The 13,340-nt window shown below is 44.3% G+C and overlaps 1 protein-coding gene across 4 annotated transcripts in view; it reads right to left on the bottom strand.

Annotated features, from left to right (window-relative positions):
* Window positions 1-13,274, bottom strand: part of SLC36A1 (solute carrier family 36 member 1) — a 217,960-nt gene extending 204,686 nt beyond the window's left edge. For 2 of the 4 annotated variants that reach the window (XM_019734297.3, XM_019734300.3), the window contains exons 1-2: window positions 13,126-13,274; window positions 1,286-1,433 (exon numbers count right to left, since the gene is read on the bottom strand). In XM_019734297.3, coding sequence (XP_019589856.3) covers window positions 1,286-1,428 — 143 coding nt within the window. In that variant the 5' untranslated portion in view covers window positions 1,429-1,433; window positions 13,126-13,274. Of the gene's footprint in view, window positions 1-1,285; window positions 3,596-13,125 lie in introns of those variants that run through there. The other 2 variants (XM_019734295.3, XM_088798744.1) reach the window with 2 other exon arrangements.
* Between the last annotated feature and the right edge of the window lie 66 nt (window positions 13,275-13,340).

The raw sequence follows: 13,340 nt of genomic DNA, 5'->3' as shown, positions 1-13,340 counted from the left end.
ATATTTCACAATAATGAGTGTGACTTCTGAAGGGAAGCAATCACATGTCATTGGCAGCAATATGGAGCTGCTTCTGCCTGGGGGAAGCCAAGTGGGTGGAAAAGGTTAAGAGAAGACAGGGGGAGACGGTCCTTACTGCTGCCAGTTGTGCTCTAAGCAATCATTTCCATCAGCTAACAATGCGAGCAGATGGGGGACTCTACAAAAGCAGGCCACAGGAGAAACAAGCTGTGGAGACTGAAGCTTTGTGAGCAGACGTCAGCTAGTGGTGGAGACGGGCTCGTCATGTGGACAGTCCAGATCTAGTTCACCAGGGAAAGTGCCCTGCGCCAGGAGAGACTGCAGCCAGAGGGAGCTTCACCATGACTCCAGGAGAAGCTTCCATGGTCTCCGTGGGCAGTCGCAGGGGACAGTGGAAGTCCAGGACATAAAGGATCCCTCAGTAAGTCACACTCAACTCACAAAGGAACGAAGAAAGGGTGAGAGCTAAGCTTGAGGAATAAACAGAAGGACGACAAAAGATGGGATCCCAGAACCCCCAGAAAAATGTCAGGGGTCTGCTGAGGTTAGGGATCGAGTCAGCGAACTCAATCAGATAGAAAATCCTCCCCTGAATCTACTAATTTGAGTGGTGAGCACCAGATAGTGAGCACAGCTTCACAGCGGGGTCAATTTTATCTTACACTTGGGCAAACTGAGGGGGCCCCAGAGAGGACCAAACTCAGTCTGATGAGTCTTGGGATTCCGTTTCCAGGGATGAGACAATAAGCCCTTCTTAGGGAAGGCAAAGCAGATCTCTTTTCTAGCAACTCCTTGAGAGTTTTTAAGTGCAGAAGTTATTCCTCCCTCTTCCCACTTCTTCAGCCAAACTTGCCATTACAAGTGACAGGGCCAGAAGTCTGGGGGAGGCTTCGCAAAGGAGGCTTTCCTGTGGGCTGGCAGGCACTTGAGGTTTTGGCACTGATGAGCCATGGTTCTAAGAGAACAAAGAGAATGTTCTCTCTCTATGTTTCTCTTATGTTCAGGTTCTACTCAGCACCAGCCTTCTGGGACCAACACAGCTAAAATGAACAAAGAATAAGAAAGAAACTACAGAGTGGCCGGCCAAGAGCAGCTCAGATCTCAGCCCTGTTAATTGCCCAACCTCATTATACCTTCTTCTCGTCTATCAAGTGGGGACTTGATAAAATGGGGGAGCAAAAGTAACTCTAAGGGAGACTGTGTGACTAACGCAGAACTTGGGAACGTGACTCTCCCCCAGGGGGTAGAAGAAACAGCTACTTACGTTGTGCTGCTGCTTTCCCCGAACCGCTGGTAGGAGCCGGAGGAAGAGAAATTGTTCAGGCCTTCGGACGGGCTCTCCTCAGGGCTCACGTCGGTGGAGCTGTAGTCAGGGTAGTCCTCGTTCCGAAGTCTCTGTGTGGACATGGTAGCTGGGGAGACAGGGTCAGTGCTAAGACCTCCAGGGGCGGGGGCTGTGAGCTCCAAGCTCGGGGTGGGCTCTGGGGCAGAAACAGCCATTGTCACAGTAGCTCAGTGATAGCTGCACTATGGATTAAGTACAATGCAAGTGCCTGTACTTATGAAAGTAAAAAAGGTGCAAAGTCCACATATGCAGGTGGAGCTGACTCAGCTTCTGCCTCCCAGACTTCCCAGTCGGTGCCATACTCGTAAGTTTCTAAATTTGCCACAGCACACCTGGACAGAGCAGGGGTGAGGCATGCTTGGGAGCGTGTGGGAAGACACAGACAGACACTTCCGAGAAGCTTACCCTGTTCCTTAGGTCAGGATTAACTATCCCTTCCTTTGTGTTAATTTCTTGGACCTTGAACGGCAGTTAAATTGTCTTTCCACCTCTTTCCCAAGAGCAAGCTCTCAGAGGACGGGCACCAGAATATGCCTACTGCATCCTATTTCTCCTCTGCATTGATTAGATGGAGAGCCTTGTTGCATTAAGAAATCCCCTCCAAGTCATCCAGTTCTGCTCAAACTCGCCACCAGGTCCCAGGGCCACGAACGACTGTCTCTTTCTCTCTGCCATGACCTCCGACCTCAGGCCTATCCTGCACTCTTTGGAGCTCATCAGTGACTCTCACCCTCTGACCCTATGACTCTTTTCTTGCAACCCAGCCTGAATACTGAGAAATGGCAGCTGAAAGCAGCGGAGAGGAAGACCAGGAGCATGAGAGGGGCTCACCTTTGGCCTTGTTCCAGTGTCTCCCCTCCACAACCCTTCTTCCTTTTTGTTTTTACAGGTTTGCCAATTTTTTTCAAGATGGTGAAAGAAGAAGGGTACATTTTGGGAGTCACATAGGCCCCCAGAATCCTAGAAACTGTTGCTAACAGAGCCTTCAGAGGTCACTCCAGCTGCTCATTTTACAGATGAAGAACCAAGCCCCCCAAAGGTGAAGAGACCCGCTCTGCTACAGCCAGGTAGCCACAAATCAGTAAACATGTATTCTGATGCTCGGCCTGAATTTGGAAACATCTGAATGTAGTGCCAGTTGCTCGAAGGAGTATTATAATGAAAAAGACTCAACTTCCTGCCATCCAAGAATCTGCAATCAGGAGAGGGAAAAAAGGTACATGAACAGTAAAAATGACGGATAGAAATCCTTCTGACACTTGGCAGTCTGGCACAACTGCCTGCGTATAAGGGGCTCTCTCCCAGAATTTGGCTGGATGCCCACCCTGAGTCTCAAAGACCCGGAGAGGAGACAGGACCTCAGACGGCCATCACGACACCCCTCCATCAGAGCCCCAACACCGGCTGCCAGGGGATAGCTCTGTGCTGAGTGCTCCCACGCGTCCGTCCTGGGTGACGCTTCAGAATCGGGCCCCACCCTGGCACCTGAGGGCTCCAGGATGACCTCGTTTTTTGCCACTAACTGTAATGGAAGTGGGACCCCATGTACTCTAACGAGGAAAGTGCTTGGCGGAAAGCCAGGAAAGGGCTGGGAAGCTCCAGAGAGGATACCGCCTAGCTTCACCACAGTGACTTGGCTAAATATCTAAGAGGGTGTAATTTACTCACATGCTGGGGGAGTTCAAGAAAGTCATCGAGCTCTCGGGCACTTAAGCTCATAAAGGGGCCAGGGAAAAAAATTAAGAAGTAGCTGAAAGCTGCTATTCATGCAAAAGTTAATAAGCTCAGTTTCTATGTACGTCAGAAGGCCTGGGTTCTAAGACTGCCTCTTTCACCCGTTTGCTTAGTAACTTGGAACAATTCTCCTTATTTGTCTAGGGTCTTTTTTCAAATGTACAAAAAGGGGAGGGGTGAACTAAAATCTCTCTCAGCAACTCTCTAGCTGTAATATTCCAGGAATCAATGAATGTAATTATTTATGCAAACAACAGCTAATTTTTAGTTCCATCCAACATACCAAAAGTATCTGAGGAATACAGCCTTCCAAGTGCATCCCGCATATTATTACGGAAGAAAGGACAGTATCAGGGCCTGCCAAGTTCCCTGATCCCTCCCCATCAACCAAGAAACCACTTACTTGATACACATGCTCAACTTACTTCAAACACCATAAAGAGGCCTCTTTATGTTGGGTATAAAAACTGAAGTTAACCCACAGCAGATTACTGCTAAGAAAACTGCTCTGAAAAAGAGGCTGACATCTATAAATCTAAAGTCCAAGAAGCAATGACAGGATGTGGAAGATGTGGCTTGGCAACTGCATGAACGTTGAAAAGGGAAAGAAAAAAAAAAGCTCTGTATGGGCTTTAGTTGATAATAAGCTCAACAGAAGTCAATGATATCATAACAGATACCAAACAAACTAGTGCAATTCTAGGTTGCACTAGGACGAGACAGACCCCTGGTAGATGATTTTATAGTACAGCACGGTTCGGTTTGGCCATGCATCGTATTCTGCTCCAGGCAGCGCACTACAAACGCAACAACAGCAAACTGTGGTACCGCCAGGGCTCCGCGCCAGGCCCAGGAAAGGGCTGGAAACCAACTAAACGAGGAATGGTTGGAAGCACTGAGAAGGCTCAACCTGGAGACCTGGCAACTTGGGAGGTATAGAAACTGCCTTTAAAAGGTGTCCTGTGGATAAGACTTGTTCTATTTCTGACCTCAAAGAGCATTCAGAAATCGGATCGGCAGGTGGAAAGTAAAGGGAGGCAGGTCTTGAGCGAGACAAAAGGAAGAACCTTCTATCAAAGGGAGTTGTCCAAATGGAATAGTTCGCTCTGGGAGATAGTGTGTTCCCCATCCCCGGAAAAGTCCAAGCAGAAACCCTCCCCAGAGCTATAATTAAGCAAGGATTCAAGCACCGTAGAGGGTGGGTGCTGTCACTCCCTGGAGTTCCTTCTCTGGCTCCTTCCGGCAACCAAGGCCTCTTCCTCTTGCTCTCTAGCTGTCCCCACGGTGCTAGCCGCAGAGGTCACCCTGGCCCTGGGCTCCCTTTGATGAAACTTGGTTTCCAAGTCTATTGCGGCAATTGCCAATTCTTGCCATGGGGGAAATTTTAATAGAACCTGTTGACTATCAAAATGCGGGGTTGTAATATGTGAGAGTTCAAGCCAAGCTTGTCCTTCCAGCTCTCGAGGACAATGAACAGTTTATACATTACAAGTGGCCCAGCAACACAAAGTCAAAATCTCCTCAAGATATTTCGATCCAAAAGAGTGAACTATTAAGGGGAAAAAGTCTGCATGTTTGGTGGCAAATACACTATACATTTATTTATTTCTTCAAGTGTACATTCAAGCAAACTTGCATTGAAATATAAACTATTTATATAACTTGGATAAATTTTCTTTTTCCTTATGTAAACTATTTTTAGTTGTCAATGTTCTCAGTATTTTAAGGTTTTTTCCACTTATTTCATCTCTAATCTTCCTTGAATCTACACAGTGCACATATTAACGATGCTTTGTTGTGATATAATGGTCCATCATTATACTAATGTAATAATTTGCTTCACTAGCTTCCAATTGTTGGATTTGGGGCTTCTGCTTTCTTTTTATTTTTTTTTAACAACTAGCTTATATCACAGCTAAAAAGATTTCATACAAACACTTTTTAATTTTTGAGTCATATCCTTAGAGTAGAACTAGGTGAACAGTCTCATGTTTATGGTTCTTACCAAACAAATGATTGAACTAACCTAGAGTCACCAGCAATATATGGACACGACTGTCTCTTCATAACCCTGCCAATGTTGGATTTCATCACTTTTATTTTTGCTCTTTTGGATGAGTGGCTCCTTATACTTGTTTTATTTTACATTTCTTAAATTTATGGCCAAGACCACTGCTAATAAAAACTTTAAGAACATCTTTCCCCTACTTATCAGACTCATACTTTTGAAAATACTAACGTCACTTTGGAAAGTACTAAAATGTTCTCAAGATACCTGTTTAAGAATTTGCTCATTGGATTCTATTCCAAATTCAGTACACTACACAAGGTCAACTCCAACAAGGGAAGGAGATCTCATTTATACATGTCTGTAGGTCTCTTTCAGGACACATGGGAAGGTCGGGAAGGAGAAAGAAGAGGAGGTAGGAAGAGGCAGTACTGAAGTGTCAGTTACCAAAAGCTAAACAATACTTTGAAGGGAGACTTGTAAACATATGGAAAATTATCCACTAAAAATTATTAGAACGAATTAAGTTTAGCAAAGTTGCAGGATATAAGGCCAATATACAAAAATCAGTTGTATGTCTATTCACTTGCAATGAACAATCTGAAAATGAAATTGAACAAACAGTTCTATTTACTATAGCATCAGAACCAATGAAATACTTAGGAAGAAATTTAGCCAAGTAGGTATAAGATTTGTACATGAAAACTACAAAACATTGTTGAAAGAAATTAAAGAAGACCTAAATAAATGAAAAAATATCCCAGTACTCATGGATAGAAGATTTCATATTGTTAAGATGGCAATACTCCCTAAATTTATCTACAGATTCAACGGAATCCCTGTCAAAATCCCAGCTGCCTTTTTGCAGAAATTGACAAGCTGATTCTAAAATTCGTATAGAAATTCAAAAGGCTCTGATTAGCTAAAACAATTTTGGAAAAGAAGAAAACGGAGGACTTCCCAATTTCAAAACTTAGTACAAAGCTACAGTAACCAAGACAATATAGTACTAGCATAGGGATAGACATTATAGATAAATGGAACAGAACTCAGAGTCCAGAAGTAAATTCTCACATCTATGGTCAACTGATTTTTGACAAGGGTGCCAAGAAAATTCACTAGGGAAAAAAATAGACTTTTCAACAAATGGTGCGGGGACAATTGGATACCCGAGTGCGAAAGAATGAAATTGGAACTCTACCATACACCATATGCAAAAATTAAAATGGTTCAAAGACCTACATGCAGGAGCTAAAACTATAAAATTCTTAGAAGACAACATAGTAGGCATAAATCTTCGACCTTGGATTAAGCACTTGTTTTTTTACATATGACAGCAAAAGCAAAAAAAGAAAAAATAGGTAAATTAGACATCATCAAAATTAAAAATGCTTGTGTCTCAAAGGACACCATAAAGAAAGTAAAAGACAACCCATAGAAGGAAGAAAATTTCTGCAAATTATATTTCTGATAAGGGACTTGTATCCAGAACATATAAGGAACTATTATAACTCAATAATGAAAAGACAACTCAATTAAAAATGGACAAAGGATCTGAGTAAGTATTTAGCCAAAGATGCAAAAATAGACAATAATCACTGAAAAGATACTCAACATCATTAGCCATCAAGTAAATGCAAACCAAGGACCACAATAAGATACCACTTCACACCCACCAGGAAGGCTAAAAATCAAAGATAGATAATACCGAGTGTTGACAAGGATGTGGAGAAATTGGAACCCTCTCACACTTCTGGTGGGAGTATAAAACAGTGCAGCCACTTTGGAAAACATTCTGACAGTTCCTCAAAAGGCTAAACATACTCGTAGTTACCATATGACCCAGCAATTCCACTCCTAGGTACATATTAAAATGAAAACATACATCCACAGAAAAACTTGTACACAAATGTTCATAGCAGCATTATTCCTACCAGCCAAAAGGCAGAAATAAACCTGATGGATAAATGCAGTGTGGTATATCCATACAATGGAATATTATTCAGTAATAAAAAGAAATGAAATACTGATACATGCTACCACATGAATAAACCTTGAAAAGATTATTTTAAGAAAGAAGCCACAGAGGACCACATACTGTGTGATTTCATTCATATGAGAAGTCCAGAATAGGGAACCCTATAGACAGAAAGTAGATTAGTAGTTGCCCAGGGTTTGGTGTAGGGAGTTGGGAGGGATTATGGGGTAATGGGTAAGGGGACAGTTTCTTTTGTGGAGATGAAAATGTTCTAAAATTGATTGTGGCGATGGTTGCACAACTCTGTGATTATATTAAAAAACAGTGAATTATAGCCTTTAAATGGTTGAACTGTATGCTTATGAGAATTATATCTCAATAAAGCTGTTAAAAAACAAACAGATTTCTGAGCCAAATCTGATTCAACCTGAGCATTTTATTTTTAACCAGTCAGATGACCCTGATTACAGGTAGATTTATATAAAGCACTAAAAAATAGTATTCTCTCATTATGATGGATACACCCCAGGCCTCACCTCCTACTCGAGTTCATAGGTTGGTGATATATGAGATCTGAGAATTAAGTTCACGAACTCATCCTAGAAAAAGTGCTCCATACCTCATTGCTGAATATCCCTATGGTCACCTTCAAAGTACTCCCCTTGGGAAGCTATGCACAGATGCCAGCACCTAGTCCACCCTTCAAAGCAATTTTGGAACTCGTCCTGCAATGGCCATCACAGTTGTTGTCGTATTACCCTTGATGTCCTGAATGTCATCAAAATGTCTTCCTTTCGATATTTCCTTTATCTTTGGGTAAAGAAAGAAGTCATCGGGGGCCAGTTCAGGTGAGTAGGGAGGGTATTCCAATACGGTTACTTTTTTACTGGCTAAAAACTCCCTCACAGATAGTGCCCTGTGAGCTGATGCACTGTGGTGATGCAAGAGCCGTGAATTGTTGACGAAAAGTTCATGTTGTTTTCATCTTTTTCACGCAGCCTTTTCAGCACTTCCAAATAGTAAGCTAGGTTAACAGTTTGTACAGTTGGTACAAATTCATAATGAATAATCTCTCTGATACAGAAAAAGGTTAGCAACATCTTTGCAACAAGTTCACGAACTTAATTGTCAGACCTTTGTATATCACCAACCCATGAATTCTAGTAGGAGGTGAGGCCTGGGGTGTATCCATTGTAATGAGATCATACTTTTTTTTAGTGCTTTATGTAAATCTACCTGTAATCAAGGTCATCTGACTGGTTAAAAATAAAATGCTCAGGTTGAATCAGATTTGGCTCAGAAATCTGTTCGATTTTTTTAGCAGCTTTATTGACAATTCACAAAAGCATACAATTCAACCATTTTAAGGGTATAACTCAGTGGTTTTTAGTACAAGGTCTGACAATTAAGTTCACAAACTTGTTGCAATGATGTTGCTAACATTTTTTGATATCAGAGGGATTATTCATTATGAATTTGTACCAACTGGACAAACAGTTCACCAAGTTTACTATTCGGAAGTGCTGAAAAGGCTGCATAAAGAGTTAGATGACCTGAACTCTTTGCCAACAATTCATGGCTCTAGCATCAGGACAATGCACCAGCTCACACGGCACTGTCTGTGGGGGAATTTTTAGCCAGTAAACAAATCACTGTATTGGAACACCCTCCCTACTCACCTGAACTAGCCCCCGATAACTTCTTTCTTTACCCCAAGATAAAGGAAATATTGAAAGGAAGATATTTTGATGACATTCAGGACATCAAGGTTAATATAACAACTCTGATGGCCATTCCAGAAAAAGAGTTCCAAAATGGCTTTGAAGGGTGGACTAGGTGCTGGCATCGGTGCATAGCTTTCCAAGGGGAGGACTTCGAAAGCTACTGTAGTGATATTCGGCAATGAGGTATGTGGCACTTTTTCTACCATGTTTCCCCGAAAATAAGACTGGGTCTTATATTAACTTTTGCTCCAAAAGACACATTAGGGCTTATGTTCAGGGAAGGTCATCCTGAAAATCATGCTAAGGCTTATTTTCCGGTTAGGTCTTATTTTCGGGGAAACACGGTAGAATGAGTTCGTGAACTTAATTGCCAGACCTCATATGCAGACTAAAAGTGCCACCCATTATTCTGAAACAATGACACTGGATTGGACTTTGGAACGCAGAGAAGTGGCAAATTCTCTAGACGCATTTTCTCTTCTCTGTTGCTGGAATTCATAGACACAAACAAGGACACAGACCGTGTTGCTAAGTGTGGCCTCCATGGAGAAAAGTGAAAATTCCTGACTTCCACATTTGTTTTTAAAGAACATCTGATAGGACTCCACCTAACCTGCCACAGAAGTACACTGCGTAAATTGAGACTCCTGCCTGAAAGAGTCTGGTGGGAGGGCAGCCACAAAACAGCTGCTGACCTCAGCAGGCTCTACACAGGAGGAGAGGAATAGGCAAACACGCTCATTTTTTTACCCACAATCACAAAAATCACTAAATGTTAGAGGATCATTTGTGACTTAAAGAAGACTGAGGTCTAGCTTCCCACTTAGAGGTGAGAAAAACAAGGCCCCAACTGGTTAAAGATTTGAGGTGAGAATCCAACACAGATTCCAATCCAGTGTTCTTTCTACCACACCATAAATGATCTGCCCTCCCTACAATCTCCCTCAGCACAAAACTGGGGCAAGATTACATCTGCAGAGGGCATTCTGCATAGTAAAAGATAAACAAGTTCAGAACTGAGTTGGGTGACCCTAAGCCAATTAATCTCCCTCTGCCTCGGTCTCCTCATCTGAAAATACGTTAATAACACCTACATCCCAATACTGTTTGGAAGATAGAAGGAAAAGGCATTAAATACGTGGCTTGGCCCACAATGGACCCTCATTAATGGTAGCAATTGTCATTTTTACTGTAGAGAAGTTCAAGGTCAGGAAGTCAGAAGGTTCACTATACAAATTAAGAACTGCAATACTTCCCCCATTCCAAAACTAGTGTGCTGAGCCATGTCCCCATCCTGAAAATGGTGGTCTATGTGCCATGAGATTCTTGAACTTCATGGAAAAGGGAAGCACAGAGGAGTATTTCCTATTAGAGAGCGTCATTGAGAACTGGCCCTGAGTGTCAAGGCTTCCAAGAGAAATGTCTGGAAAATAAAAGAAGAGACAGCACCAAATGCAGCAGTATGTGGTTTCTATTTTGGCATATTCAGAATGTCCCATCCGCTGGATGTCACACCCATTACACAGAGGCTAGATTTGTGTGCTCAGATCCAGCCAAAGGAGGACCGTTCAGGATTCCTCTAAGGCCTGGATTAAGTGAAACACACTCAATATGAGTTTCCTCTGTGGGGAAAAAGAGAAAAGCTAGGTGATAGTGGTTAGTCACCCCCCTTCTGGAAGGGGTTATCAGGATCACACCAGCAAAAGCAGACAGCAAAGTCTATTCACTCACCCAGTTCTAGGATCTTGCGTCAAGTCAGGGTGTGAAGAAGAAACATATTATTAACAGCAATGACTCTTCAGTATCAGACCCTCAAAGAGCTATTAAACATGTAAAGATGCACTCACGGGGGGGGAGGGGTTAAAAGAGAAAAAAAGAAAAAGCAGGAGTACTTAACATGAGAAAAGTTATCTGAAGCAAGGGGGAAAATAAAACATTCACAAAAGGGGACATCTACTCTACTTTATATACCACATGTTAACAAGTCCAGTCCTAGAATTGCATAGCATCTCTGAGATGGGAGAGAACTTAAAACTTTATCTAGTCTGGCCGTCAGAGGGCTCCGTGGGTTAGAGCGCCAGCTCTCAACAAGGTTGCAGATTCAATTCCCACATGGGATGGTGGGCTGCGCCCCCTGCAACTAAAATTGAAAATGGCAACTGGACTTGGAGCTGAGCTGCGCCCTCCACAACTAGATTGAAGGACAACAACTTGGAGCTGATGGGCCCTGGAGAAACACACTGTTCCCCAATATTACCCAATAAAATTTTTTTAAATGTATTTTTATTTTTTTAATGTAAAGAGAAATAGGTGAAATTAATTTTAAAAAAAGACTTGATCTAGTCCAACCTTCTACCCAACACAATAATCTAATCTACAACAACCAAAAGTAATTGCCCAGTGACAATTAGCTCCAGTGACAGGGACTTCCATGTTCTGTGTTGCAATGTGAGAGTGAGAGAGGGCTAACTCTTTGAAAGTTCTTACACTCACCCAAAAACCACTTCCCTTATGGCACTTCCATCCACTGGTCCTAGCTGTAGTCTCTGGACTATTACGAAAGAAATGGAAACCTCTCCTTTAAAATAGACAAAGACAGCCGAGCCCTTCAAGCTGCCACAAGTATGAGTCCAAATAAACAGTCAAGGGAAAATAAGGACCCAAGAGCAGGCAATTATAAAGGGCACAATCAGAAAACAAAGGGACTTAGTATCATCATCAGAGCCGCCTCTGCTACATACAGCCTCCATCCCAGACAAAATCCCAAACTCAGAGCAAACAGCCAAGCCTTCGGTGTCCCTGTACTTCTTGACTTCAAGAAGTCGAAAACGTGCTCTAAATGTACAAGTTAATTACTGTAGACTAGTCTCTTGGCAAGAGTCAAAGAGGGCCTTGATCATATTTAAAGTACTAAAAGGCAGTCAAAATCGTTTTCTGCTGTCATCATTTCACGTGGCCATAATACAGACGTAAGAAGGAACAGAAGGATTTCATGGCAACCTAGAAATAAGGTGAGTAGGGAAACTGCTTCCCGGACAACTGGAGTAAGTCTTGTTGCAAGGCAGATACTAATGTATATTGGAGGGGGGGGAAAAAGCCCTGAATAGACAACAGACCTAGATGCGCAGAATGTCAGAGCAGAAGACACCCTTAGGGATGCAAGGCCATCACTGCACAGACTGGGAAACCTAAACCCAAGCAAGGATTGGAGTCACCCAAGGTTGCCATGCAAGGGTCAGAGCTAGAACACAATCTCCTCGCTCTCCAATCTCGGTGCTTTCCGTTTCACCAGGCTGCTCTCTTATTTCAGCAAGCTTCAGACGACTGCAAAACATGCATTCAAACAACCAGTATTCCCCACATCCGACGCTACAGGAAAAAACTAAGCAACCATCTTGACGCGCTTCAAGTTAAGGCCAGGGGGCTCTCCACAACCTCAGCTTGGAGCCACCTGCCCTTCCAGGCGCATCTTCCGATTCTTATTTCGTATTTTGGTATCACTTACACAAAATTGCAGGACCGCTAGAAACAAAACCTACAGAATGATGAGTTTGCAGAAAAAACCTGAACACAAACAGGGAACCACACCCACAGCCAATCCAACCCTGGCAACGGACAATACAGAGCTGGAAAAAAAAAAGGGGTTGGGGGTTGGGAGAGTGGAATGAAAGAGAAAGGGACAGGAAAAGGGTGACTTTTCACCTGTCAAGTTTTCTGCAGGAGGCATTGTGGGGAAAAGCAAAGCGCTGCTGGAGCTCACGGAGACTTGGATTCCAGTCGCAGCTCTACGACTAATTTCCTGGGGGACTTCAGGCAAGACCCTACGCCTTCCTGGGCCTCGATTTCCCCGACTGTCCCGGGGGCAAGGGGTGCGGGTTGCACCGGAGCTTTCCCGAGGTCCCTGCCGTTCTGGTATCTACGACCCCGAGACCCCCTATTAGCAAGTCCCCAGCAGGGGTCCCACCGAGGGCCGGGGACTCGCCCGGGACAGCCGAGCCCTTTGGGAAGCGTGTCAGGAGCCCGGGGGGGACGTCTGGGTGCTCTTTCCCGTCTCGGACCTCAGTTTCCACACCTGTCCGATAGAACGGGGAGGTCAAGGGAGGTTACGCGAGGGCCAAAGGAGTCTCCAGTTCGCCTCGGCCGGGAGCGGTGCCCGCGGGTACCACAGCTGAGGTGGGGGAGCCACGGAGACTCGGACCCGCAGTCCAGGCGGGTGGGTGCCCGACCCGGAGCATCGCGCGTCCCTGAGGAAGGCGACGTGGATCCTGAGGAAGGCGGTGACAGTCAGTCCCAGCCTGTCAGCGCGCGGACTCACCGTTCGGGTTCCGGCTCTGGCTCCGGCTGCGGCTCCGCTCCGGCTCTGACTGTGGCTTCGGTGCGGTCCACCCCACCCCGCCTCAGCTCGGACGCCTGGCCATCCCCCTTGCTGCCCCGCAGCTGCTTCCGGACCTCGTCACGTGATCCAGGTGCCCAAGGCGAGGCCCTGGTCACAAGCTCATGCGAGCCGTAGCTCCTCCCCTCTCGCGGTGC

The sequence above is a fragment of the Rhinolophus sinicus genome, chromosome 5, assembly GCF_057876585.1.
Source record: "Rhinolophus sinicus isolate RSI-liver-muscle chromosome 5, RSI-T2T, whole genome shotgun sequence".
Taxonomy (NCBI): domain Eukaryota; kingdom Metazoa; phylum Chordata; class Mammalia; order Chiroptera; family Rhinolophidae; genus Rhinolophus; species Rhinolophus sinicus.
Note: the sequence above shows the minus strand (reverse complement) of the source record. Positions and strands in the feature narration are given on the sequence as shown.